Here is a 27,567-nt window from a genome sequence, read left to right as displayed (position 1 = left end):
CTTAAACATGGCCTGATACGCATGCCTGTGGCAAAGCAACTCTAGAAAAAAGATGGCAGGAGGAACACAGGTGTGAATTCTTCTAGAGGAGTCCTTTGCCCACAGACTGTATGTTGGTTGTCATTGTTTTCTTTAATTTGAAGTGCAGATGTCCTGGTGTATATCTCCATATACTATACTGACCTTACCTTTATTTACAACCCTAACATGCATACAACTTCACAGCAGTTGGCCACTCTTTTGGAATCTCTCTGCATCGTCCCCCAGAACTGTGGGCTGAAATTGAACCAAAAGAACAAAACTATGCTAGGAGTCTTCATATCGACACTTACTTCCTCCCTGGGAGGGTCAGGTTCAGTATCTTCTTTTCTTTTGTCATATATTAGATTATTGGTCTGTGTGCTTCTTACTCATTATAACTGTACTCCTCCTTTTTAATTAAAATGCTATTCTCCTGCCCATGATCTCCAAAAAGGGGCAGAGGAAGAATTTTTCTGTTAACATGAAAAGCGCAGTTGGGCTGAATGTTTATTCTGTTAAGGTCTCAACAGGTAACAAAAATAGTTAATATTTAGAAAAAGAAAATCTATGGAGCTGTATTGGCTATGCAGGTAAGAATTGATGATTTTGCTGCTGGAGGATCAAGCTTTTGTGCCATCTAGAGGTAAGAAGCTTTTTTATTTGAAAAATGTGAGATTTGGGGAGGAGGAAAGACAAAAGTGAAAATGGAGTGATTAGAGGATTGCAAGTGCAAGACAGTATTCATTTTAGTAGATAAGTAAACAGTCTACTGTTCTCTGTTCCACCTAACATGTGCTCTTCAGGGAGAGGCAACAATAGCAAGAGGCTTGAAGCCTACTTGGTGAAGATTTGCATTTCAAAAGGATTGGCAAGGCTTAATTCCCTCCACCAGGGATGGCCAGGAAAAGCATTTCCTCAGAACACAGCATCCTGTCTTCAATGATTAAAGGAAATCTGGGTGTAGGAAGGAAATAGGCAGCTGCTTTGGCAGAACAGGAGAAAGCTCAATGGTACAAAATCACTCTGATAAAGCCAGTCTAAAATTGCATCATGGAAGAATTTTCCCTCTTCACAGTCAAAAATTTTCTTCCTCCTGGGCTGTTTATTAGTTTTATTCTTACTCTCCTGCTTGTTCTTGGGGACTTGACTGTAGCTAATGCAAGTTCTTTGGTTGTGCTTACAGGTGGAGCGAAGGCAGGCTCTCTTCTGTATCACCTTTGCTGTTAGTCTGAAATGGTATGATCCAGCTTACTGAGTTAAGGCTGAGAAAAAGGGTTAAACTGCTTCTGAAAACAGTCTTATTGACAAGTAGATAAATGTATTTAACAGTTTTACTGCATGACTTGAGTATGTAGACTCTAATGTCTGTGATTATAGGAATACTTGAATACTGTAGTTTTAAGTTGCAAAGAGAAGATTAGCAACTTCTGAATTTAATTCACTGGAGTTAAGAGAGAGGAGACCTGCTTTTTAATTTCCATAATAATTGCACTGAGCTGGTGAAACTGATTAAAAAAGGGGTTTGCTTGTCTATCCTCAAGCCTAGAAAGAAGCAGATGTAGGATCTTGCAGTGAGTGGAGGACAAGGATGTAACTTGACCATAAAAGACAAAGGATTAGGTGATTTGTGATGCTTCACTCAAGCTGAAATGGAGAGATGGCAGTCTCAGGTTCTTCCTGCTTTGTGAACAAGATCAGAGGAATATATGATTATTGTTGTGAACAGACCACATAAATTTTAACAACAAACAAAACCCCCACATTTTTTTCATGAGAAGTCAGTAACAGTTGTAATTAAATTGGCTGATATGTGTGTGTAAAAAATATTGATGTGAAACTTTAGAAATGTCAGAGAAGCTGATGAAGGAAGAGGGAATAATCCTTACCTGCTGTATGGGATGTTACATCAGCTAAAACTTTCGGAAGACTTTGGGCTGGTTCTGTGCTTGATCCTTTTTGAGATTTTAAAGTATTTAACTTCAGGAGATCTCTGTGTACTCAACACACAGTTAAGCTACTTACTATCTCCCAAGTATTTTTGTGATAACTGAACATTGGATGTCCAGACTGGAATGTTTTTGCTGAGGAATGAGTTCCTCAGTCCTACCTGTAGTCCTTCCTCTTGGCCAAGGATCTTGCACTGGTAAGTGCTTTGGTGTTTCATCTTAATCTGCCTGGAGCTGAAAGTTAATGACCCACAAAAGCAGTAACTTGTAAAGCAGACAGAAACTTGCTGCTTTCAAGCAATGAAGGCTGCTGTGGTCCTCAGCGGTTTAATATTTGCTTCCAAAATGTAATCCTAATCACCATCTGAATCTGTAGTATACTTTCAGGAGTTAGAGTGTTAAGGATTTGCCGCCTTGTGTGTTGTCAGTACTGCGGTGGTTGCAGTCTAATGCAGGGACAAACGGCTTCAGTTGTGGAACTGGAGAAGATGTGGTTGAGCCTGAGCTTGACCCATGCCCACATCAGCATGCAATTTTTGCATCCTCCTAAATGTTCCTTGGGTGACTTTGTCATTTAGATACCCCAGCGGAAACTTGCAGGTTGACACACTGGACATGAGCTCCAGACACCCCCCCTTCTACCACATACATGGCTTTATGACTTACTACTTAGGTTCCCCATCTTCAAAATGGGAAATGTATAACACCTTTTCTTCACGCTTGCTTGATTTGTCTGGTTAGCATGACAGCTTTAGAAGCAGAATTTTTCTTACCAGGTATTTTTTTTGCAGGTCTCCAATTCTGTGCAACTCTGAGCCTCTAGATCCCACATGAATAGGACTGATGCCTCAGAAATACCAATGAGTCTCTGCTAGTCTTCAGCACTGTCCCAAAATTTCACCTTTATAGCTTATATTTAACTAGAAGACAACATTATAAACAAGTGTTTACGAATTTCTGAGCTGCTTCTGCCTTTCTGTCCTCTCTTGGATTTAAAGAGACTGTTATCCGTGGCAAAAATGAATCTTTTTTACCCTGCTTCTCTCTCTTTAGAATACAGGTGATGAGTTATATCACAAATTCAAGTTCATTAGTGCACTGCTGCTCTCCCACCTATAAAGGAAAGGAATAAGAGATTGTTTCTCTTAACGCCTTTTTATTTGAATTTTAATTTATTAGCTCATTTATGTCAAATCTGGTAAAATACAAGTTAAATCTGTGCACAATGCATTTCTAAAGGCAAGATGGTAATTTACCTTGGAGTTGTGCCAATTTTGCTTGCGCCAGTAGAAGCATTTGTGGTACCAGGCATGAGTGAGTACTTAAGGAGAGGGAAAGCCAAAGCAAGTAAACAGCGCGGCGGGCCTTCTATTTGAAACTCCGTGAGAGCTGAGAGATTTGCAATTAATGTCCGTATGTTTGTTTATAATCAGTTTTGAAAGAAGCATTAAGACCCTGTAAGCTTCTGAATGCTGATACACAGGAAATTGGTTTTGGAAATCTGTGTCTGAGAATTCATTTACGTAGTTGTGGTTTTTTCTTCTCAGATCACTGCCTCTATCAAAATTTATGCAACAAAAAATTTCATATATGCATTTGATGTATTTTTTGAAGGCTATATGAAGTGACTTTAATGTAATGGCATCGTTTGCTTTCAGGTATACTATACAATTTCTCAGTGTCAAAAAATTGATTCCTCAACTTGTGATGACTCTTCATTTAGGAACTGCTGTCAGCTGTGATGCAAAAATCCTTTAATATATTTTGTGATATGCTTTTTCTTTTCAAGTTATAGCAGTTAAAACTTGGGATTGGTATCTTACTCAGAAGTTACCTTGTTCAAGAATATCCCTAGTGGTATAGTCTCAAGCACAGGCTTGATCTGTCTGTGTAGGTCCTTGCAAGTGCCCCAGCACTGCAGTGTCTGAACAGCGTTATGGCATACTGTTTTCATCCCTACTCTGCCAATCTTAAAGTGCCTTTATAAGGCACGCAACAGTCTTCTGTACGCAGTATAGCAGGTAAAGTACCGGTATGGGTGAATAATACAGTTAAGTGTGCTGCTTTGGACTTCAGTAAACATCTTGTTGACTGATTTCTGTAGTTTATAAAGACAGTTTTTCAATCAAGTTGTCTTCTACGAAGGATTTGCCACCTTTTCCACTTTTGTCTCATTAGTACCTTGCATATGCAATTCTACAGTCAAAATCTTTAGTAGAAAGAATGATATAGAAATGAACCAGGACAGACCCCTGAAACACCCTCAAAGGCTGACAGTGAACCATATTTTTTTTTCTAAAAATGTTGTTCTCCACCAGTTATGCAATCATTTTCTGATTAATTTATCTGGACTATGTTTCTTTAGTTTACTGATAAGCATACAAAACAGTTGAATATCCTCCCTTCCCCCAGTCAAAACAGATTGCTTCCCATTTTTCCCATTATCCTTTAGCTTCTCCAAAACTTAAGATTTGGCTTAATTTTTTCTGTAATAGCTCATATTCCTGCTCAGTTCCCTCCATATGAGTAAATTTTCTTCTGTGCTTTGGCCTCCACCAAAGTCCAGCTTTCCTTGACTGTATTATGAAGTGTAATCCCTAACAAAATGAGCTGTGAGTTGCAGCTCTCCTCCATCCTTCCCCAAATCCTGAACGTCAGTCACAGGGCTCACTGCTGTCATAGTTGTTTATCTCAGCATTAGTTCAAGGTAAATACCGTTCCTCACTGGGCTGCGAGAGAGTCAATACTCTTCTTGGGAGTAGGAAGGAGGAGGAAAGGCCATCTGCAGCAGTCTCAAGTGGGGTGCATGCAAAACAATCCATTGGGGTGTATAAAAACGTATTTTTTTACCATTAATAAAATAAACTTGTAAATCAGTTTTTCTTCATCTCATCCTATTTTTACGTATGTTTTATAATGTACACAGTAGTACAGTAGTGTATGTATATTATTTATAAGATAATATCCTTATTTTGAGGGTGCATGCTCAGATTGTTTTACTGCTGAGGTGTGCAATCAAAAAAGTTTGGACACCAATGATCTGGAGCTTCAACTTTCTTCCCTTCCTTCCAAAGATAACTTTCAGTCCCTTGCCCAGTGTCAGGATATTTGTCTTGGATTTATTAGTTTGGGTTTTTTAATCCAGAGCATTATCATTTTGTTATTTAAGGGTTAAATCAGGGTTAAATTTGAAAGGCAGTGTTTTGTCCTCTTTAGAGGACTTGTGTGGTTTTAATAAAATACCTTGATCTCTTGCTGACTGCTTTTGTCAAAAATCTGAATGTTTCTTCTTGCTTCTACCAAAATCTTTTGTCTGGCTTTCCTTGACCTTGAAGTAAATCCTTTATAAATACTGAATACTTTGTCGTGAAATGGAGAGAGATTTCTCTTGCATCTTTGACCTGTATCACCGTGTTTTTGTGAATCTCTGGATGTGCATCAGGCAGACAATGAACAGATTAAGTGGGGACGACTGTGACTTAAATGATGAACTAGCTGAAAGGTAGTCAGTCCTTGGAGCACACAGAAGAGGAGCCACTAACTTTGTAGTGCTGTTCTTCATCTTGTGCCCAAGGAGAATCCAGAGTATTCTGGTTTGGGATTGCAGTGATAACAAGTGATTGCTTTTGTGCCTGCTTCCCGTTAAAAGCTCCGCTTTTCTTTGTGCAGTAAGTGATTGGTGCAGGTGCCAGCAGAGCAAGGTTATGTGGTTTGGGGTTTTGTTTTTGTTTTTATTCTCTGTTCGCCTCATTTAGTCATAGCTCTAAGGCAAAACATCCCCTGGTCCCTGTGTGTTCAAATGGAACCAGAACAAATTGCTTCATTCCCTAGATTGTTGTGAATGAGGCAATATTAATTTGAAAATATTTAGGAAAGTTTTTGTTTAAAAGGAAAGCCGATGCAAAAGTTGTAGAGAGGATCTTGGATTGTGTAAATAAGGAAAGACCCTGATCTGAGTGGGAAGATAAATTTTTGATGGAAACTGCTCTGTAAAAAAGTATATTTCATACAAGAATAGAGAAGTACTCAGAATACTGCTTCTGTTAGATTTTTTTTTTCAAAAAATGTGTACATTCCAGGAGGTAAGGCAGAGCAGAGAAGAAAATTTATTGACATCAGACTCTAGAAATTACTGTGGTGATGGACATGAAAGATGTAAACAGAACAGTACTGGAGCTTTCTGGCTTTGATTGAAAAAGGGTGAATAACTGATACTCAAACATCAGTAAATGAGCAAGGTTAGGGTAGATTTGCAAATTTTTCTTCTGTACATATGCATCTGACACAATATGCAAACGCCCTTCTCAAAAGAAATGCAATATATTGTTTTTCTGCAAATGTATTTACTGCCTTGTATGCTCTATCAGACAGTGTATGCTTGCACTAAACTGTATTTTCATGTACATTAAGAAAACTATTCATTTAAAAAACTGTTCATTTGTAAAAACAAACTCTATTGCTTGATCTTAAAATAGTTTTTATGCTAGTCATTATTATTCTACTGTGCTTTATTTTGATTTGTTAAAACCACCTATAGCAAACTGAGATCACAAATATCTTGGTTCAGATTTTGGACAGTGTTTTGAGTGTGAAGGTAGCTTTTGGTAACATTCCTCATCTGTGAATTGTTGTCTTCACCCCTGAAACTCCTTAAAAGTGCAAAGGATCAAGAACGTTTCTGGTTTGTTTTTTTTAGTGGTGATCACTTAAGTGAATTCAAGCTGGATTAAGCTCTTTTCCAGGCCACTTTTAAATCGGCAAGTTCACTCATACAGAGTCTTCCAAAGGATGAGTGTGTGCCTTACAGTATACCTTGTGAGTGAGTGTGCTAGGAGCAATGGAAAAGAATGTCAGGATCAAGAATTTCTCATAGGAATCAACCTGCGATTTTATACTCTTCTTTCAGCCTGCATACGAAGGAGACTGGGAAAACAGGACAAGAACATCATGAGATGTTCAGTGCTGAGTCAGAGATGAAATATTGTGTTAAAGTAAAAAACACTTCTGTGGCTTTCACTGAAACAGGTTAGCAGATGGCCTGTGTCAGTCATACATGTAAGGCACTGGTACAAGTGTTTATTGTGATGCCAGTGAGAAAGGCACTCAGACTCTGTGAGGTATTGATTAAAATATCATTTATTGGAACTAACAAGAAGGACAGGGAGAATGGATAAACTTACACCCTTTCCGATGCTGGGAATCCCCTGTTGTGCAGCGCTGGACAGACCTCCAGTCGGGGCACAGCACTATGTGCAGAACCCATGGAGAGGTTTGCCGGCATGACGGTCTTCACTGTTCTTACAGGAATTTCTTAGAAGAAAATTTTGTTGTTAATTTCTGCTGTTGAGCAAAAGAAGGTTTGCATGACAGCATGCTGCTTCACTTTAAGACAAAGTCGTGGTATAATCGCTGGTGTGAGAGCTGCCTACAGCGTCCTCTGCTATGACTAACTGGCCAAGTTTATCCTGTGGCCAAGGTACATGTGCAGCACAGGCCTGAAGGCCAGGTGCCATGTGCAGCACAGCGTAGCACAGCGCAGACCTGCAGCTACGCGGGCTGACTGTTCTGTGGATCACCGACCCTGTGCAGTAACCTCCTGGCTGGGATCACTACAGTACGCAGCTGTTCAGACGGGGCAACCTGCGTTGTTCCTTCCTGCGGCAAAGGAAGGGTATATCTCACTGCTCTCAAATGGCTGCTGCGCTTGCAAAAGGGCAGGTGGCCTGATGATTTGCAGTGATTCCAGCATCAGGGCCAGATTTTTCTGTCTGTATGAACACTGTTGCATGGAGTTTGCATATTGAACCAGTTCTTTCTGGACATCGTTTTCGTACCGCTGATGGGTTAGTTTCAGTAAGGAGTACAGGGCTCCAGAGGTGGTGTGCTGTTTGGTACCCTTCAATTACCGTGACCCTGTCTTACTGGCTTTCAGCATAAGCATAGTGGAAAACCGTATCCTAAAATCGACAATCTGTTGATTAAAATGTACAGAAGAAAGCCTAAAACAAGAGATAAAGCATTTGTTTGTGAACCAGAACGATGATGCAGAATCAAATCTCCCAAGGAAAGCTGCTGTTAGCAATCTTATTTATTAAACAGCCTTCAGTAGTGGGAGGGACGTTCTGTTTGAATTTTTCTTACTCTGCTGTCAATTTTGTTTGCAGCTTTAAAAATGTTATGCTTGTTTCTGCTCTGAAAAGTAGGTACAAAGTAGGGAATGAGTATACAATAAGATATCTGCGTTTCAGAATATGCTGAAGGCTATTTTTCACATACAGCACATGGCTAGAAGAGTTAGCCTATTATCTTATTCTGAAACAAGATAAATTTAACCTCCGTGGCTAGCATATTCCAATGCTGCTTATCCTCAGTTTTCTTAATACCCTAACCTAAAGCGGTTTTTTACCCCAAATTAAAGCTGTGAGTAATCTTTTGTGTGTATGTGTGAAACTGAAGAACAGTTTGTCACTATTTTCATTACTGTAACATACTAAATATCCAAAATTTGCTGTTCCCTACCACCACCTTCTTAAAACTAAACAAGTCTGTCTCCAATTTTTCCCTGATGAAACGTGTCAAGCTGTGTCATTTTGTTCCTTTGTAATTGTTACAGTCAGTCCCCACTTTCAAGTATAGGATGTAAAAGCTGCACCCGATTTATCAGCAGAGATGTTCATAGGGCAGAATAAAGCAGAATAACATACTATTGTCTCATGCTTTGCATTACATAGTTATTAATATACATAGCAGCCAGATTTTCTTTTACTCTTTTTCCAGCACAACACTACTGGTTTCTGTTTTTGTTCTCTGTTATAAACCTGAGTTTTCTGCAGTGTGCTGCTGAAACAATTCTCCCCTTCTGGCCACCCCCCACCCCCCCATCTCCCTATGTGTCCCTCCCCTTTTTCTTTTTTTAAACTCAGGTGCAGTATTTTCTACCTGTCTCTACTGAATGTCATAATACTCCAAGCATTTCTCTATTTGGAATTGCAATCATGTCTCCCAAAGCATTTGTAAGCCCTTCTGCCCTCTAAACTATGAACTAAATTCATAGAATATAGATCTGCCAGTCACCTGAAAATATTAACTGTCATCAGAGCCTCCCTTCATAGGGCTATCCTAGCTGATATTGAATTATTGATACCTACTCATTGAGTATATTTTTCATTTGTGCATCCTCCTTATTGTAAATTCACCTTTAGCCTTTCTCCCTGGTTTGCTTATAAGGATGTTTTGCAGGACTGTCCAGTGTCAGACTGCATGGCGCCTAATGGCTGTCTTTCAGCACTTACAAGAGATTACCAGGAAGACGAAGCCAGGATCTTCACAATGGTGCCTGGTGGGAGGATAAGAGGTGATGGGTATAAATTGAAACAAGAGGTTCCAACCTGGTATAAAGACCATTTCACCATGAGGTTGGTCAAGCAAGTGCAGCACGTTGCCTGGAGAGATTGTGCAGTCTCCACCCTTGGAAGGTTTCAAGACATGACTGGATAAAGTCATGACCAGTCTATGTCTGCCCTGACTTGAGCAGGAGGTTGGACTGGAGACCTGCTAAGGTCCCTCTATGTTTCTACGCTTTCTCAGATCCCTCAGAGCTGTTCTTTTTGCCCTTTGTGTTTGTCCTTCTAAGATTTTGACAATTCTTCATATCCTGGAGACTGCTTTCAACAGTTCCCTGTTTTCTGTGGGGTAATCATCATCACATCTTGCTGACAGTATATCAAAGATGTGTAGCTCACCTTACCAGCTGTGCAAAGCTTTAGGCTCCACCTGTTTTCTTTTAAGTCTCTGTTACAACATGACATCAGTTTCCACACATATCCTTGTCCACCTGCAGTTTGGTGACAGTGGCGCTTCTCAGCAGTGGCATAGCCACAGTGACACTGTAATTTGTCACCTCCTGGGCTGTGTTACTGTACCTGAAAGTGAGTGTGAAGGCAGCGAGCAGGGCCACGCAGTTACAAAAGAAACCTCCTCGCTGCCTTACGACTTTATCAAGCCTGTGCTCATGTCCTTCCCGCAGCTCCCAGGTAGCTTCCTGCGTTGATGTAACATCTTGGTGCTCCCCTTCAAAGGAAGTTAATGAATCAAGTCCATGCTACACAAGGGATGTCATACGTTGAGTCTAACTCACACAACAGCCCAGCTCACTTGGGGCAGTGTCTGTGAACCAAAGTGATCAAAACAGCTTTTATATTGAAATTTTGCACGGGCCTCAGTAAATGCAGGGATGCGTATTCCCATTGGTAAATGGTTAACAGATATCACCTCCTCCTACTTCTACTACCACCGTGGACCATTTAACGTTATCAAACTTGCCCAAAGAACTGAAAAAACAGCGGGTACTGCCTTATCTGCTGGAAGAGAACAGGCAGTTGCCTGTCCCTATGGTGAGGAAGCAATTTTTCTTTCCTCTGATCCTGCATTTATCCATCTGTTTCCTATCCACCGTGACGCTCAGGGGCACACAACTGGACGTCCCCCACCTCACCCCCTGCCACCGCCTCACAGCTCAACGCTTCCAGGGGGAAGGGTGCCGTTCCTGCCACACTCGCCACACTGAAGGAAGCAATGACTGGTTAAAAATAAATTTGGGAGCAGATGGTGAGGCAGATTATTGTTCATCCTAGGGCAATGATGATGATGTGCCAGCTAACTGCTGGTTGTCTATCAGAATTAATCAGGAGCTGTTGTGGCACATGATCAGTGAAGCCACTGCGTCCCCTGGGAAAAGGGAAGGGAGAGCAGAGAAGCAGCTCTGTAAAATGAGTTATTGGAGAAGCACTTGTTTTTGAAGATATGAGAAGTTTCTGATGGAGAAAAGATTATATAAAAACAGGAATGTTTTTAGGGTTTTGAGTTTGGGGGTTTTTAATGTACTCATTTTTATATATCTGCAGGTATGTCTAGCACCTAAAAAACAACTGGGAAAACTTGGTCACTTTCTTTTTGCATTTGTCTCAGTGGAATTGTAGATCATCAGAAATAAAAACATTTGAGAGTTTTATAGGACTTTTATGAGCACTATCTACATGGATAGTATGAAACATTATCGATAGATGCACCTGGTTTGGATTTGTGATCTGTATCAGAGGAAAGGACTTGACGCTTGCTGTGCTCAAAACACTTCACAAACATTAATTCTCTATATAGTCACAAAACAGACTAGGCGAAAGCTGACTCAAGTCATTGAGCTGAAAGGCAGTATCGGAAGTACAACTAGAGAGTTTTGATGTTTTAGCGATATGAAGGGTAATTTATCCATGTTACCTTTGTTATTTTTTTTCCTGTTTGACTAAAGAGGTTAATGAAATGGTGTAAGAATTAGCAGATTTTTTTGTTTGATCAGATTAAGAAATAAAGTAGGGAGTACATTTTTGTTTATCATTTTTGTAATAGAAATCAACAGTAAATTTTGATCACTTAGTCCACTTAGATAACCTGTCAGTCTATTTTGTTACCCTAGTAACATCTATTAAACTAAATTTCTTATTTTGTGTCTTCAGCTTCTGTTGCTCAGGCTATCTGTCATGGCATCTCCTTTCAGTGTACATTCAGTCTGGTGTCCAAAGATACATTTTGCTGGAGTGTAATTTATGGAAAACTTGTGGGTTTGTTTCAGAAGACATTTCAGGTGATTCATGAAATACTTTTTATCTAAGACTGTCAGATCTGTACAGTCTACCTTAAATAGCACATTCTCTGCTAATATGCATTGTAAAATACAAAAGGTGGGATGAAATTTGCTATTTCTTTGCATTTTTTAACCACTTTTCCGTTCTTTTATACTTTCTTTTTAAATGGTAGCACTGTTTTAGGTTGTTAAAGAGGTGTTTCTGATGCAAAATAATCTGAGGGCTCTGTCTGTATGTAACAGTGAGCAGAAGACAAGGTGTCATGGTTTAACCCGGTCAGCAGCTAAAACAACCACACAGCCATTCGCTCACTCCCCCCTGCTCCCAGTGGGAGGGGAGAGAATCTAAAAGAAAAAAGGTAAAACTCGTGGGTTGAGATAAAGACAGTTTAATTGAACAGGAAAGGAAGAGGATAATGATGATAAAAGAATATACAGAACAAGTGATGCACAGCACAATTGCTCACTGCCCAGACCCAGTGCTCAGCTAGTTCCTGAGCCATACGCCTCCCAGCCAGCTCCCTCCAGTTATATACTGAGCATGACATCATATGGTCCTTTGGCCAGTTTGGGTCAGCTGTCCTGGCTGTGTCCCCTCCCAACTTCTTGGGCACCCCCAGCCTTCTCATTGATGAGGCAGTATGAGAAGCTGAAAAGTCCTCGACTGCTTGGCAACAACTAAAAACACCAGCGTGTTATCAACATTATTCTCATCCTAAATCCAAACCACAGCGCTATACCAGCTGCTAGAAAGAAAATCAGCTCTATCCCAGACAAAACCAAGACGCAAGGCAAGGCTGAATTAAGCTTCTTCAGCTATTATTTTTCAGGTGATCTAATATGAGATATTAGCAGTAAGAAGAAATGAACTTAAAGCAGAAATAAGATAGAGTGACGTAAAGAGATGTTGTTCCTCTGGACGCTCAAAATTTGCAGATGTCAAGGAGGCTTTTTACTGCTTTATCTGGCATTACTATAAGCTTCGTCAATATTTCTCTTTAACAGCTCCATGAGCGAGATAGCAAATCACTAGTGGGTTATCTGCAACAGCAGTAATCTTAAGGTCAGAAACACTGTTAAAACACCCCTGACACTAACAAGTCCTTTTCTTCTGCTGGTGTTGCAAATGGGGAGAATGGAAATAAATTACTGGCTTATTTCTTGTTATGCATAGGTCAGGCTGAACTGGAAAAGTAGTCTCACTGGCTTTGTTTCTGGTCAATTCTCCTGTGTGCCACTGCAGGAGAGTCAGACTCTTATTATTTTGCATCCCTAACATCTGAAATACCCTGTCTTATTTTTTTTAATAAGTGAAATAATCTCGGGAACTAGTTATTTCTTTGTCCTTGACTTTCCAAACTGCTGCTTTTGGCATGCGAGTTGCTGGAGTGAGAGAATAGTTTAAAGAAAGTTATGTGCACATGGGATGGCTTGTTCTTTAAATCTTTTTAAGTGGTTGAACGCTGGTAAAACGGGGATATGTAGAAACCCTGCAGTGCAGAGTTGCCATTGGTGAGCATTACTCGTTTTTACTGTGAAACTTGTGACGAGACATTGCAGTGCAGAAGGCAAAAATTGCCCTTAGTTGTAGAAGATATTTTTCCTCTAAAAAGAACAATAATTGAAAACAGCACCTTTTATCCAAGCAGGTAGCTGAGGTGAGAGTGCTGGGAATTTGGTCTTTGAAGGGTTGTTAGCAGAAATCTTGTTTTTGACATGTGCTTGTGGCACTTGCCACTGTCTCACTAGGCCATGCTGTCGTTTTAGTCCCTCTCACCTCCGTAGGCCCATGTGGTTCCCATTGCATGCGTCAAAAGAAAAGGGATAGATAAGGTCATTCTCTGGGAAGATAAGAGAGAAATCCCCCTCCTCCCCTTGCTGCTTTCTCTGAGGCAGCATGAGAGACGGCTACCCAGACCTCAGCCCCATCTTCACAAGAGATGCTGTCCAGTATTATGGGCCAGCATTTGAGCAGCCTTAGCAATTTCTCCTGCATATTTCATCTGGTGCTTTGTTATTCCCCCCTAATTTCTTTCTCGGACATTTTTGTAGGCTTGGCCTGTGTTAGCTTCCCTTTGTGTTCCAGGTTACGTCCTGGCATCTGTGCAATTCTTTCACTTAGAAACTGCCAACTTTTTCTCTCTGTGGCAATTCTGGCACCATCCTGCAGTTTGGAGCTCAGCTCAGTCCCAAGGAGCCTTGTCTTTCCATTTGCTTTCTCTTCTATTTAATGAGAAAATGGGGTCCTTCTTGCCAAGCCGCTGCCTCGGCCACAAAGCTCTGCCCGAGCTTTCAGTGCCGCTCCCATTACTCTAATGGCTCTGCATGGACGGCGAGGGAAGAAGGGTGGTTAGGCACTGAGCGTGCTGTCTTTGGAGGAAGTTTTGCCATCGCACTTCTTTGGACCTCTCCTCACTCCCTTCTGCCAGTTCTGACCACAGCGCTGAGCACCGGGTTATATACGGGGGGTCCTGCAGGTGGGATCTGGCTCGGCTGTAATCCTTTCCCAGCCATGATAGGTGGCCCTTCGTGCAGCATTACTTAGACCGGTTTGGGATGTCTCATATGGCATGCTCAGTATGCACAAGGAAGAAGGAAAAGATATTTCCTTTGAGAATAAAGAAGAACTTTTACACAAAGGAGTTTTTAGAAGGCATAGCATTAAGGCAAAAAAGAGAACAGGGGGTGGCATGACTATCCAGAAGACTATCTAAAGGTACAAAAAAGAATATATGGATATTCCAGTTTTCTTGATGGCAAGTAACAAGTGAGGCTTTATGTGATAAAATGTGAGAAATATGAAAAGAATCAATAGATTTATAAAAATAGTGTATAAGGCAGCAGTTGAAAGGTGGGACTTCCAGGCAAAGCGTATGTGCACAAGCTTCAGAAGGGGATCTGTTACCTTTTGTATAGCTGAGAATACAAATGAGTTGAGTAAAAAATGCTAGCTTGCATCATCATCCTTTGTATTCCTAGCAAAAAGTGAATCGCAAAAAGTCAACTGGAGAGCAGTAGTCGTTCTTATCACATACTATTGTATGTTTTTGCAGTGCTGGGGCACCTTTCAAAAACTGCAGGCTAGGAGTGTGATCTCTTACACCAATAAATAGCTGGTGAGTGTTGCCCATGAGCTATTCCAGACCTTCAGGAAGGAGGGTAATGTGACATCTGTTCTGATGTAACCAGCATCTGAAAAACCTGCTTTGTTCATTGTGAAAGGCCTCCAAAGCCTCTTGGAAAACAAAAAAGGAAAAGCAGGCTTGAAGAGTAGCTTGTACGCTTGGTGTTGGCCCATCGTGTGATGCCATCAAAAATAAGGCTGGAAACAACACATTGGCTTTGAGCTCGCTGCCTTGCTTCCTCTTTCTTGCCATTGCCAGCTGCTGCCATCCCAAGGCTCGCCACTGCTTGAAGCACTGGTATGGAAACACATGCTTCTGACTTTGGCCCCGTTAGCCTTTCAAATACTGCCTTGGGATGGTGGTTTAAGGATTTCGTCCTTACTCTTTGGTCTTAAATAGATTTCTTGTGTGTACATGAGCAGATCTGCATGAAATACAAAGTCTTAGCATCTACAGCATGTTCCCTTGGGTACCCTTCTTTTTAACTGGAGTGTATTATAATAAGGAGAAAATAACATTTTTAAATTTTTTTTATTAATCTGCATTGTTCTCTGTTGGCGGCCCTAGTAGCTTTGTGGAGGAAGCTCATGCAGTAGGGAATTTTTCTTACTACACATTAACTCTGAAGAGAATTTGAAAGTAAAGGGTTTTGGTTGTTGGCATTTCTAAGCCACCATTTATTGAATTTGAAGCCTTTTTTGACTACAAGTAGCATAGTAGGTGTGCCAGAGTTGTAAATTTCTCTCCTCAGGGAATCTGTTGTATGTTACTAAAGGGATTCAGTAGTGAGAGGAAACATGGAAGAATAAATCTTTTCCAGAAAATTACAAGTGCTGGTGTGGTTTACAGATGGATCTTGGGCATGGGAAGTATTTAATGTTTGCCATTGCCTGAAGCAGGAATGACCCTCTGAAGACCTTCTATTTCTGTGTCCCTAAATGCTTGAGATTTTCAGGGAAGAAAGCCCCTGTCCTTATTTATTCAAACGTGTTGCCAAGGGTGTCTTATCTCAGCAATTCCTACTTTTATTGTTAATAGCAGGGTTCACTTTGTGCCGGAGAGGGTCCAGGACAAGTGCTGGACACCGTTCTTGGCCATCTGTAATAACATTCCAGCACCACCATTTTTCCGAATTATGCCTAGAATGATGTAACTGGCTGAGTAAAATCCACTCTGCAGCTTAACAAAGAGACTTTCTGTTTCCAGGACTGCCATTCTCTCAGTTTTTATACATTTACACACTGCTCTCAGGGAGAATAAACAATACATGGACATATGCATTGGCTAAGTGAAATTTCCTTCTGATTATAGTGAGACACTGGTTAATGGCAATGATAAAAGATATTTCTTTCATTTTTTGCTAATCCTGCTCTGTGTTTAAGAGTGCCTTTATATCTTTTTTGTTGTAAGTTGCCATCTTGTTTTTATTTTTAAAACAAATAGTTTTTGATCACTTTTCATATGTTGGTGAGTTGCAGTTTTGAACGTTCTTGAACACATTTCTAGCAGAATTACCTCATCTGAATCAAAAATAGTGCTACTGCATAAGTGCCCTTAAATGCTGTGTCTGCTACATCTATATTACAGTAATAGAAGCTTTGAAGAGAAACTGATTTACATTAATCCCAAATGAAATGTTTACTCTCTGTTTAATACCTGGTGGGCAATTCAATACTCTGAATCTATATTAAACAAGAAAAATGTTTAAGAAGCATTATTAAGGCTCAAAATCAGGTACTCAAAAGTCAGAGCTATATCTTGGTGTGCATATATTATGAATGTTGAATTGTGTGATCAAATGCTGGGTTTTGTACTTACTGAATTCATAAGAATAAACCTTTTTTGAAGGCTGATTTGGAGGGTAGAAGTATGTAAGACTCCTTCCCAAACCTGTTACATGTGGGCTAGACAGTTGAATGCTGTCCCGAGGACGTGGATTTCATCCTCCAGCCTCCACTGTGCAGTCCCATTTCATATTGAACAGGTCAGTAAAAACAAGCTGTTTGCAGGTGAACGGTCCTTGCTCATTCTCTAATTCACAGAAACCTGTCTGAAAACTTCATGGTCTGATACTGAGAAGTATCAGTCTCATAGCTGTTGACTCAGTAGGATTTATCATCGAATCATAGAATGGTTTGGGTTGGAAGGGACCTTAAAGCCCATCTAGTTCCAACCCCCCTGCCATGGGCAGGGACACCCTCCACTAGACCACATTGCCCAAAGCCCCATCCAACCTGGCCTTGAGCACTTCCAGGGAGGGGGCATCCACAACCTCTCTGGGCAACCTGTCCCAGTGCCTCACCCCTCTTAACAGTAAAGAATTTCTTTCTAATATCTGATCTAAATCGACCCTCCTTCAGCTTAAACCCATTACCCCTTGTCCTGTCACTACAATCCCTGATGAACAGTCCCTCACCATCTTTCCTGTAGGCCCCCTTAGGTACTGGAAGGCCGCAATTAGATCTCCCCGGAGCCTTCTCTTCTCCAGGCCGAACAACCCCAACTCTCTCAGCCTGTCCTCATAGGAGAGGTGCTCCAGCCCTCTGATCAGCTTCGTGGCCTCCTCTGGACTCTCTCCAACAGCTCCATGTCTCTCCTGTACTGGGGCCCCCAGAGCTGGACGCAGTACTCCAGGTGGGGTCTCACCAGAGTGGAGTAGAGGGGCAGGATCCCCTCCCTCGACCTGCTGGTCACACTGCTTTTGATGCAGCCCAGGACACAGTTGGCTTTCTGGGCTGCAAGCGCACACTGCCGGCTCATGTTGAGCTTCTCATCAATCAATACCCCCAAGTCCTTCTCCTCCTTATGCTAGAATGTGTACAGACCTAGGAGAACTGGATCTAGATTTGGGTCATATAAAGTTAAAAGGAATCTTTTTTCCCCTTCATTTTGGGGTCTTGATCCCATTTGTAAACAGTAGGTAACACAAATTTCTTAGGAATTCAGATACTGCAGAAAAATTCATAAAAAGATTAAAATCTCTCTTCAGATAACAGTATTAGTTACATTATTTGTCCCTAGCCCCGTTTCTAGCTGAATTGCTGTGCTTGACATTTTATAAACATGCACTCCACACGCTTTCTCACTCATAGGAGGCAGAATTGTGATATAATAGATGTTTTAGCAAATTTCAGTCTAGGATCTGATAATAGGATGCGTCAGACAGCCTTTAGTATTGGTTGTTGCTGTCCTTCCTGCCCATAATCCTAATTGTGTGTGCCTGGTAGTACCTCTTATGGAAAGGCAGAGAGGGATAGAGAAGACGCTGTACTTTCTTAGCCTGTTACAAAAAGAGCTGTCAGTTTGTGGGGCAGGATGCTGTATTTAGCAGTCTACATTCACGTCTGCTCAGGCGAGTGTCACGATTTGGTTGCAGTGCCATTGCAGGCTGCTGCATACTTGGCTTCAAACTGCACTGACCATCTCCTCCGGGCAGCACCGTCCCACGTACTTTTCAGTTCTCTGCTTTCAGATATCACCTGCATGTTCTGACTTTGCTCTCTCCCCGTCTCCGTCCATTGTTATTCATCTCAGTTGCATTATATCTTCTCTGTCATTAGAAATTTTAAAGCCAGCCTTTTCAGACTGTTGGGATGAAGCCTGATGCATTTTGGGTTTCAATGGCAAACCTGCATGCTTTATTCCAGAAGTGGGATTAGCAAATCTTCCCAAAATGCTGACATTTCCTACGCATGGTCCAGTCTTTGTTCTTGTACCATAAGAAGCTCTGACAACAGTGTCTGCTCTGGAGTATCCCAAACAGGATGAATATAAAAACATACACTTTCTGTGTCACGTTTCAAGATAGAGTACTGCAGTCAGCCCTGGGCTGTGGAGTGTCCTCAAGAGCTTGAGATCCAGTGGACCATGAAACCTGTCTCAGAAAGATGAGATGTGGCATTACGTTTTATGTAACACACTGTGCTCCGTAATTGGCTTTTTTAATGCATGTGTAGAAACACTGAATTACTTGCAAGAGAGAATGGTATTGCTGTGGCCTTCAGAAGACTGATTTTATTGGTGCATTTCTCTATTTTTTGCCTAAAACAACTGGGGTTTTGGAAGTCAAGTGTGAATGCAAATGTACTTGGGACTATAGGTCTCCAGTACGGGGAGAAGAGAGAGGTGAGGCCAAGGAAGGCTACTCGATAAAATCGAGAGGAGACTCATCTTTCCATGGGGCAGGAGCGCCTCTCCCACTCAGACACACTGGGCTGCTTTATCGTTGAGGTGCTGAGGAATATTTAATAAAGGCTGAGAAGCCTGTTTAAGTCTGGGAGTCACTAAAGATCAACAGCTTCTACAGTCTAATCTGCATTATCGTTAATCCAGTTAACAATCAACTATTTTAACAATTAGCTCTGTTACTAGCTCAGTCCGTTAAGGTCATTAAAACTCTCTTTGCTTCAATTTAACCCCTCAGGTTGCTACTTCTAGTAGGTGAGTATCCTTATATCCTATGTTATGGTAACTAATGATCCAGGTCTGTGGTAGCTACTCGGCCTCCTCTTTGTGTCTTTAATGATTCAGGAGAGAAATGCCTTTAGGTGCTGTCGTAAGCAGTCCTCTAAATCTTGCAAATCAATGAGAAATGAAAGGAAGTTAATTATAATTTGTACTGACAGCACTGCCTATTACTTAGGTTGCTAAGTATTTCCCTTACATGAGCTTGGATCGTTTGTGGAGGGCAGGCATAGGAATTGCTCCGTGGATATTGTTTGGTTCAAAACTTTGTCAAATACTTACTTTATGCTGAGTTTTTCCCATTCTATGCATCTGACAGTTTAAATTGCTTAGGCAAATTTAATCAAAAAACAGTTTGGCCATATTGAAGAATGGGCTAATGAAAAAAAGGAAGAGGAGACCAGAGAAAGGTATATTTCTTTGCGTGTGTTATATTGTTCGGAATGACAGCTTGTGCTGAGAAGAGATCATCTATCTCTCTGGCTTAAAACAGGAAATTAATCCAATGACCAGGGCTCCAATTAAGAAGCAGAATTAGCTGATCAAAGAGCGTGGGGCAGAGAGGCACAGGAGGGGGGAGAGGCTGAGATTGGAAAAAGCAGCCCAGGAAAAGAAGGATGGACAGCGAAGTCTGAGAAGTGAGAGAAGCCGAGGCTGAGAAAGCAGGACTAGATAGACCAAGACTTGCTAGCAAGGAGACCAGGAGCATCAGAGTGGGGAAAAGCCAGGAACTGGTATGGGAGCAGATGGGAAGAGCTGGGTAGGAAACCTCAGGCTTGGGGCTGGCAAGTAGGATAGCAGGTGTCCACAAAGCACATCTCTTCCAAGAAGCTAGAGCAGGACCCAAGGTTTCCCTTCCCATCCTCCCTTTGTTGCCAGGAAGCAAGCTGGGAAGGCATCCTGCTCCCCCTGCAGCACTAGCAGGTTCTCATCTTCTCTTTGTTGAGTCAAATGTCGGAGGCCCGTGCGGAACTGAGGGCTCCAGGTCTGCAGATTAACCATATGGCTGTCGGCACATCACACGGCAGGAGGCATTTGTCCGGCTTCCTGTTGGTAGGAACCTAGGAAACTCCTGTCCTTTCCTCAGGGTCTTAATACTCTCTTCTTAACATCAAAATGAAGCGCTCAGGGTTATGGAGTGCTGAAATAAAAGTTGCTTATGCATCCTGTAACTTTTTCTCTGCGACATAATTTTTTTTCCCCCCAAAACATGTGCTTTGCTCAGTGAGAGAGAGAAGCTATGTGCATATAATGCATTCTGTCTGGCTTGCTGCAGAAGAAGGAAAAACGTGCAGTGTGAGTGAGAGTCAGGGAACTGTTTGAGGAAAGTGACTGTAGTAGCCACAAGAACTTGATCTGATCCTGCAGTCCAGCTGAGTTTCTGTGTGGTGTTGGACTAGTCATTTTGAGCTAAACTTTTCAAAGGCCATCATTAGCTGTTGTGCCTAACTCGTTTGAGATGCCAGATTCTAGAGCCTGGAAGAAGATTGGTAAAAATACTGCACGCTCTTTTCTGTAACAGAAGTTTCAGAAAAGCATTTCTTAGGCATTTCAAATCAACTACTGCTCAAATCAGCAGATACTTCTGAAATTGTGCCATCTGTGCCTTTGCTCACTCGCCATGTAATGGTAATAATGCTACTTCTAAAAGAAGGTCGTGGGAGATTTTGAAAATAAATTAGCTTAATGTTTTGTGACGCAGTCAAGAATAAAGAATTGGATGAGGATGAAGGCTGAAGAAATAAAAGGGAGCTGGAAAATTATAGTATAAAGTACAGTGTCATGCACCTAGCATCTACTGCAAATGTCTCTATAAGTGTGGAGTTCATCAACTGGAAACTACAAAGGAAGGAGGAAGAAAGATCTGGGAGCATCTTGTGATAATTGAGGCAGCACTTTCATGATCTGTCATACTGTGATCTTAAAAGGTCTCAATGGCTATCAGAGAAGCACTAATGCCGTTGGGCTTATGGGAGAACTTGTCTGGACACTTGTATATACTTTCAGCTTATAGCAGAAAGATGAGAGCAAATGGAAGAAAGTGCCCAGTGAGGCTGAAGAGCATGGTCGGAGGAATGGGTGCCCAGTTTTAAAAGGCAAACAAAAATGTATGGCTTATTGAGCCTTGCAAAATGAAGGTGGAGGGGTGGGTAAGACAGCAGTTTGTAAGTATACCTGAAGGATTAACAGCAAGATGGAAGCTAGCTGAGCTGAGGTACAGTTTTTGGCACAACAGTAAATAAATTTGAAATGAATGGGAATAAATTTAGGTTGAAAATAAAACAGTTTGTGAGTATCAGAGTAGTGAGAGTCTGGGGCAGTATCCCAAAGGACAGAGTGGAAGGAAAACACCTTGTTGGGCTGGAGATGAGGCTTGAATCCTTTGAGAGGGAGTGAGCAGGACCTGGGCTCACACTCAGGAGGCTGTGGCCAGTTAAATGTGTTAAGGATAGCAGATGCAGCATGCGCTGTTGGACATCATGCGTGCAGTGTGCGTGGGTGGTTGACCTTTTCCTTCTCTCGAGTGAAATCAAGTCATTAGGAATTAGCTTAAATATTCTGTCCCTATACTTCAGAGCTTGAGCTGCTTTAATCTCAGTATGCCTTGGGGAGCCAGATTACCAGTGTATCTGCCCTGGAGAGTCTGGGAGCAGATGAGATCTCTTTCAGATGGCTGGTTTTTAACGTGCAGCCAGAGAGGTCTGTTGAGTGGCTGAGCATGTGTGGAAAGGAGAGGATGTATGCACTCTCCATTAGCATTTCCAAGATGCAGGAAAGTCTAATGTCTGTCTGCTCCAGGATGTCTACTTGTCGTGGTTTATGCAGCATATTTGAATGGAAAACTATCAGTTGTGTAAGGGCTGAAGGAAGAAATACATTGTCAGAGTGGGAACACTGGCATTCTCAGCCTTTGGATGGCTTCCACTTCATGTTTGTCGCATGCAATTCATATCTTTAAGGAACATGTGTCACTGCTGATGTGATGTGCCATGTCATAAAAGCTCTGGTGACATTTTGTGACCTCTTAAAGCCTATTGAAAGAGGTTTGCAGCATATAAATGCCATCTGCCAGGGCAAAGCAACTTCCCAGTTCTCTAATCACATATGCCTCTTATGAAATGCTGCATCACTTCGAAAAAAATCAGCATATTAATGGAGGAAGCTTGTCATTTCACTCATTCCCAGATTCTTTACATAATTCATCTATTAACTTTTTTTTTTCTTATTAAGAACCCTGAGGGGTGGAAGTTGCAGCAAATCCATGATAGCTTTAGGAGTTCCGTTTCATTAGAGCTGTATTTACTTTCTGATTTTTTGGTACTCTGAATTGGAACCATTCTCCCTACAATCTTAATCTTTTGCAAATACTCGCGGGGTTCACAGATGGAAGTGTGAAAAGTCTGAGCTGTCTCAGGAACAGGTAACAGGACTTTTGGAGGGGGGTGTAAAAAGAGGAGAGTTTTCCTCATTAATCTGTGGTTGTTCACTTTGTCCATTCTGGGAACTGAGATGTGCTAATTATTTTAAATTGATTCAACTTGTTTGCCAGTTTGTCACACCGATAGCCTCAGATGTGCAATAAGGAGACCAAACTTTGGCTTCAATTTTTGCTAGGCTGACAGCTTATATAATATACAGTTTTTGAATCAGTAGGGGCAATTTTTGCAGCCTGAAAAAATAAGCAGAGTGTTTCATGCTTGGATGGGAGAGAAGAACATTTTATCCACTTATCCTTTACTTTGCATACTGCTGTTGTTGGGTGCTCTAGCTTTTACGTGTAGATAAGACAGACTTTCTAAAGAGAGCGTTTATTGCAGGAAATGCGTACATATTACAGGCCACATACAACACATTAATTTATGACTAACGATGAGCAAAAGCTACTTTAGATGGTACTGAGGTAGAAAACTGCATCTCTACAGAATGTGATGAGAGGCAACAGATCTACCTGTCATAAACAGTGCTTTTGTGTGTTTTCCAAGGAGCGTGCAAGCATTGTCTAGCCCTCACAGCCACCAGTGAAAAAGTTAGGTCTGTTTTTATCGCTGTCTTACAGGCAGAGAAAGAGGTATGCTGAAAAATGAAGTGACAAGACTAGCAAATCTGTGTAAGCAGTAAAACAAGACACCAGAAGCCCTGGCTTGCCAGCCTGTCTCATTACATCATGCCCGTGTGCCCTGGGCAAACCCCATTCTTTTGACTGCGTTTGTACATAGCATCGGTGATATAGTAGACTTCAATACTGATTCTAATACTGATTTGTAGACATAAGCTTATCATTTCCTTGATATGACCTATCCTCAGGCTCCCTGTTAGTAAAAAGATCTTTTCCTTTCTTCACTGGGGTATTGAGAGATGATGCTAGGTGTGTATAGTTGTCACAGAACGGCTAAATTAAAAAAATTGCACAGGGACAATAGAAATCGAGAAGCTCCTGAGCATCACTCTGGATGTAAGCATTCTGAGGAGGCAGAGGTACGTTCTCAGTCCAGCACTCGCAAGGATGAGTTGTTACTCTGTGCTGCTCCCCTCATAGTGGACCATATGGTAAGGTCCTACTGTGCATGTGCTGGCCTAAGGGCCCTGCTCGCAGATGGAGCAATGACACTGAAAAGCCTGCTGTGCAGGAGTTCAGTAGGTTTTTTGTAAATGCATTGCCATGCAGCCATTTCAGTCGCCTTTATGTTTGACCTGTTTTTATAGATCCTGATGAGGTCTGTAAAACAAGCTTATTCTTAGCTGCCATTCATACAATTCTTATCTTGCCATTCTTAATTTTAAAGAAGTTAATATGGGGGTTAGGTGCAATAAATGTTTGCATTTGCTGCTCTGCAGTAATGACTATTTTGCATGTTGTGGCCCTGAAACAGAAGGAGCAGCCATCTTTTTTGCATGAGTTGCCATGAGAATGGTTATACTAGCAGTTACTGCAGAGTGGTCGATGCAGTGTAAAACTAAACCCTGCTTCATTGTGAAATTAGCCTGTTCATGTGGCCTGGGAGATACCTGTGCAAGCACCTGAAAGAGACAATATTTGAACTCCTGAGAGTACATTGTGAAGCTTTTTATCACAGCTGAGTCGTAGCTGACATTTGAAATGTGCAGCAAGAAAGAGGGAGTAAGATTAGGCGATGTCTTGGTACTGCAGCCCATCTGGGCTTTTCAGAGCGAGAAACTGTACCCTACTGGCTATCACCGGATGGCATCAAAACGCTTGCTTTGTTGTCTGCTTAAATAATAACCAGGTATGCTGTGTGTGGGAAGGGATTGTCAGGGAGAAAAAGCATCAAGCTAAGAAAACAGCAAAGCACTGCTATTTAAAAGGCTGTATAAAGAGTTGGGCCTGTTGCTTTTCTTCCAATGCTTAGCAACTTTTTTTCATTTTAGGAACTTTCCGCTGTACTTTCTGCGAGACTGAAGTGGAAGAAGATGAGTCGGCGATGCCCAAAAAGGATGCAAGGACACTCGTGGCAAGATTTAATGAGCAGATTGAGCCCATCTATGCACTGCTTCGTGAGACGGAAGACGTTAACTTGGCCTATGAAATCCTCGAGCCAGAACCCACAGAGATTCCTGCCCTGAAGCAGAGGTGGGAACGTGCCTGGTGTTCTCTCGCTGCGCCGCTTCCTTGTAGTGCATTTGTCTGCTCTCTAAGGCTTTCCCAAAACTTCTGCAGCCTCTGGCTGCACGGAGGGACTTAGCTGTGCAGCACCAACTGTGCAAGCAACTGACAGATTCCCCAAGGAATGTGGAGTTTATAAGAACACAAAGGGCCATACCCGGTTTTTTTCTAAACAAGGCACATGACTGTTCTTCTGGTCAGCCTCCTACATGTAGTTTTCTGTGGGGTGGGGTACTCGAATTGCCTGCTACTTGCTGTGCTGCAGCTGGTATGTATACCAAGTCTTTAAGAAATGCAAACTGCAGCCATTTGGCAAAGCTCTGAAGGTGCCATCTACACTGTCTTCTTTCTCTCAAACCCTTATCTTTCTTCTATTCCTTTTCTACACAGCTTTTGAAACTAAGCTATCTGCATTCTACACCTTGCGTTCTAGTTTGAACACATTACTTGTAATAAGGGTATTTTTTTCTTCTGATTTTCTCCTACTTGTTACACACCTCTTCTTTCTGGGAGGAGACCATGTTATAGTCAAAAACTCTTTAAAATGTTCCTACCCATGGGAAATGACACTTTCTTTCAGAACATTCCTAGCTGTACAAAAACAGATGATGTTTAAATAATGCAGAAGGATGTGGGGAGCTGTCAGTTTTGTCAGCTGTGGTGAAATGTGATGCACTTCCCTGTGTTTAAAAAAAATGAATTAAACACATGGAGTGGGGGAAAACACATACCATGAGGGGAAGCATTCCCACAGTGCCTTGGGGTGCTTGGCTTTAGTTAATGGGAGAGTAAGCAGGATACTCTTTTTTTTTCTCTCAGGCTAACCTTGAGAAAGAATGTTTCTCTCATATTCATGCTAGACAGTTTCTGATTAGTATAATAAAAAATTCTTTGTCTATTCATAGTCTTTTTCTAGCCAAGAAGATAGCTAATTTTCTTCATCATTCTGACAGAAAACCAGAAGCAATATAGAGAGGGGAAGAGATTTTTCCAAGGTCACTCAACATGCCTTTGGTGATATGGAGGGTCTTTGAAGCCCTTATGGCCAAGCTGAATCACTAGCCTTTGCTCTAAAAACCCTTTTCTGTAGTTTGAGTAGTAGAACTTGGATAACCCCACCAAAAAGAGAATAATTTCTCAGTCTTCCCCTTCTGTGCACAGGAAGTTATCACAGCAGAAGCCTGGTGCAGTCCCATGATTAAATAGCAGCACCCACTTACTTGACTCTTAAATACTTAAAAAACATTGTAAATGATTAATTACTTTGTGCAAGGAATGACAAAATAAATAAGCGACTTTTTAAATGCTTACTTGAACACAACTTGCTTCAGTACATATAATGATTTAATTATTTATTAACTCTTATTAATTCAAAGCAGTTAATTGCATGAAAGCGCTGCTGTGAGATTTTTTTTTTTTGAAAGTGCCAAACCCTTGGTTATTTATTTCCTCCATTTTATGGAGTCTTGAGTGTCTGAAATCATTGACAAAACTGACATTTGGTGATTCTGAAACAAACAGAAAAGGTCACTAAGTGCCTGTGTTGTCTCTTTGCCACCGATGCAGGCAACTTCATGTGTTTTGAGGAGAGTTACAGCTCTAAGCAACCACATTGACATTGCGTAACTGTCATTCACCTGCCACAGGAAACTGGGCAGATCTTCATTTATATCTTTCTAGGAGGCTGTTAATTTTCTTAATCTTGGCAGAGCATGAATTAGCCCCACAGCTTTCGAAATAAACCTGCTTTACCTAAGCCCTTTTCTGTGGTTTTCTAAAACAGATGGATTTTAATATCCTCTCCATTTTCTTATGTCAAAATTGCATGATTTTATATAACAGAAATCTTCACAGAATTAATTTTTTGTGGTCATGCTATCAAGGACTATGAGTTGTCTGTTGTGAAGTTGAAGCTCTTAAGAGCAGCTAAGTGAAAAAGTGCTTTATTTCAAACACAGCACAAAAAGAGTTATCCCCATTATGCAAGACCTTTTCTTAATAGTCTGGGTAGGACTGAGATGAAAATTTCAAGTTGTTTCCCTATTGCACAGTGTGGTTTCTGTGGGTCATACCTCAGCTATGTCAAGGATAATTTATGTCGCCTTTAAAGGCAGCTCACCACTCATTAAGGGATTTCCACCAGGGTAAAGCAACTGATGGGTAACACAACAAACGCAGCCACATCTGGGCCACTGAGCTGCCACAGTTCCTGGTTGCAGGATGGCCATGCAAAGTCTAGACCTAGGTGGGGAAAAAGCAGATCTCAGATCTATAAAGATTTAAGAGTGCGCTCCCTTCATCTGCTCTGTGCTGCCTGTAAGGCACATCTGGCCTTTTGCTGGTGCCTGATCCATGGTCTTTAATCCCATACTTTGGAACGGGGTTGCTGAACAGTAAGATCTCTTCCAGCAGTAAGCTGTATTCCCCTGGTCACGTAGTCTTGAGGGGCTGCTGACTCCTACCAACAGCGTTGCTGAAGATGCAGTTCCACAAACAAGGAAGTAAATGGAGACATGTTTGCAAAGCTCACTGGGGTCTGAAAGTAGACAGAAGGTGTCTAGATGGTTCCACCTCAGTGTGGGACGTTGCAGTAGATGACTTAAAGTAATTAGTACCGTAGGTGTCTCTTAGAATTGTTACTTTCATTTTTGAAATGTTCCTGACGTCATGGAATAAGTGTTTTGCTGCTAAATGATACCGTGTAGGAAAAGAAGTCCATTTCAGGCACACTTACAGGGACCTCTGTGCAAA

The 27,567-nt window shown here is 41.5% G+C and overlaps 1 protein-coding gene across 3 annotated transcripts in view; it reads left to right on the top strand.

Moving 5' to 3' along the window:
- Positions 1–27,567, top strand: part of GTF2E1 (general transcription factor IIE subunit 1) — a 54,933-nt gene that overhangs the window by 20,112 nt on the left and 7,254 nt on the right. For all 3 annotated transcript variants that reach the window (XM_054813655.1, XM_054813654.1, XM_054813656.1), the window contains one exon: positions 24,582–24,783. In XM_054813655.1, coding sequence (XP_054669630.1) covers positions 24,582–24,783 — 202 coding nt within the window. The remainder of the gene's footprint in view (positions 1–24,581; positions 24,784–27,567) is intronic.

The sequence above is a fragment of the Grus americana genome, chromosome 1 (genome assembly GCF_028858705.1).
Source record: "Grus americana isolate bGruAme1 chromosome 1, bGruAme1.mat, whole genome shotgun sequence".
NCBI lineage: Eukaryota > Metazoa > Chordata > Aves > Gruiformes > Gruidae > Grus > Grus americana.
The sequence above is the reverse complement of the archived record's forward strand: the minus strand, read 5'-3'. Positions and strand labels throughout refer to the sequence as shown.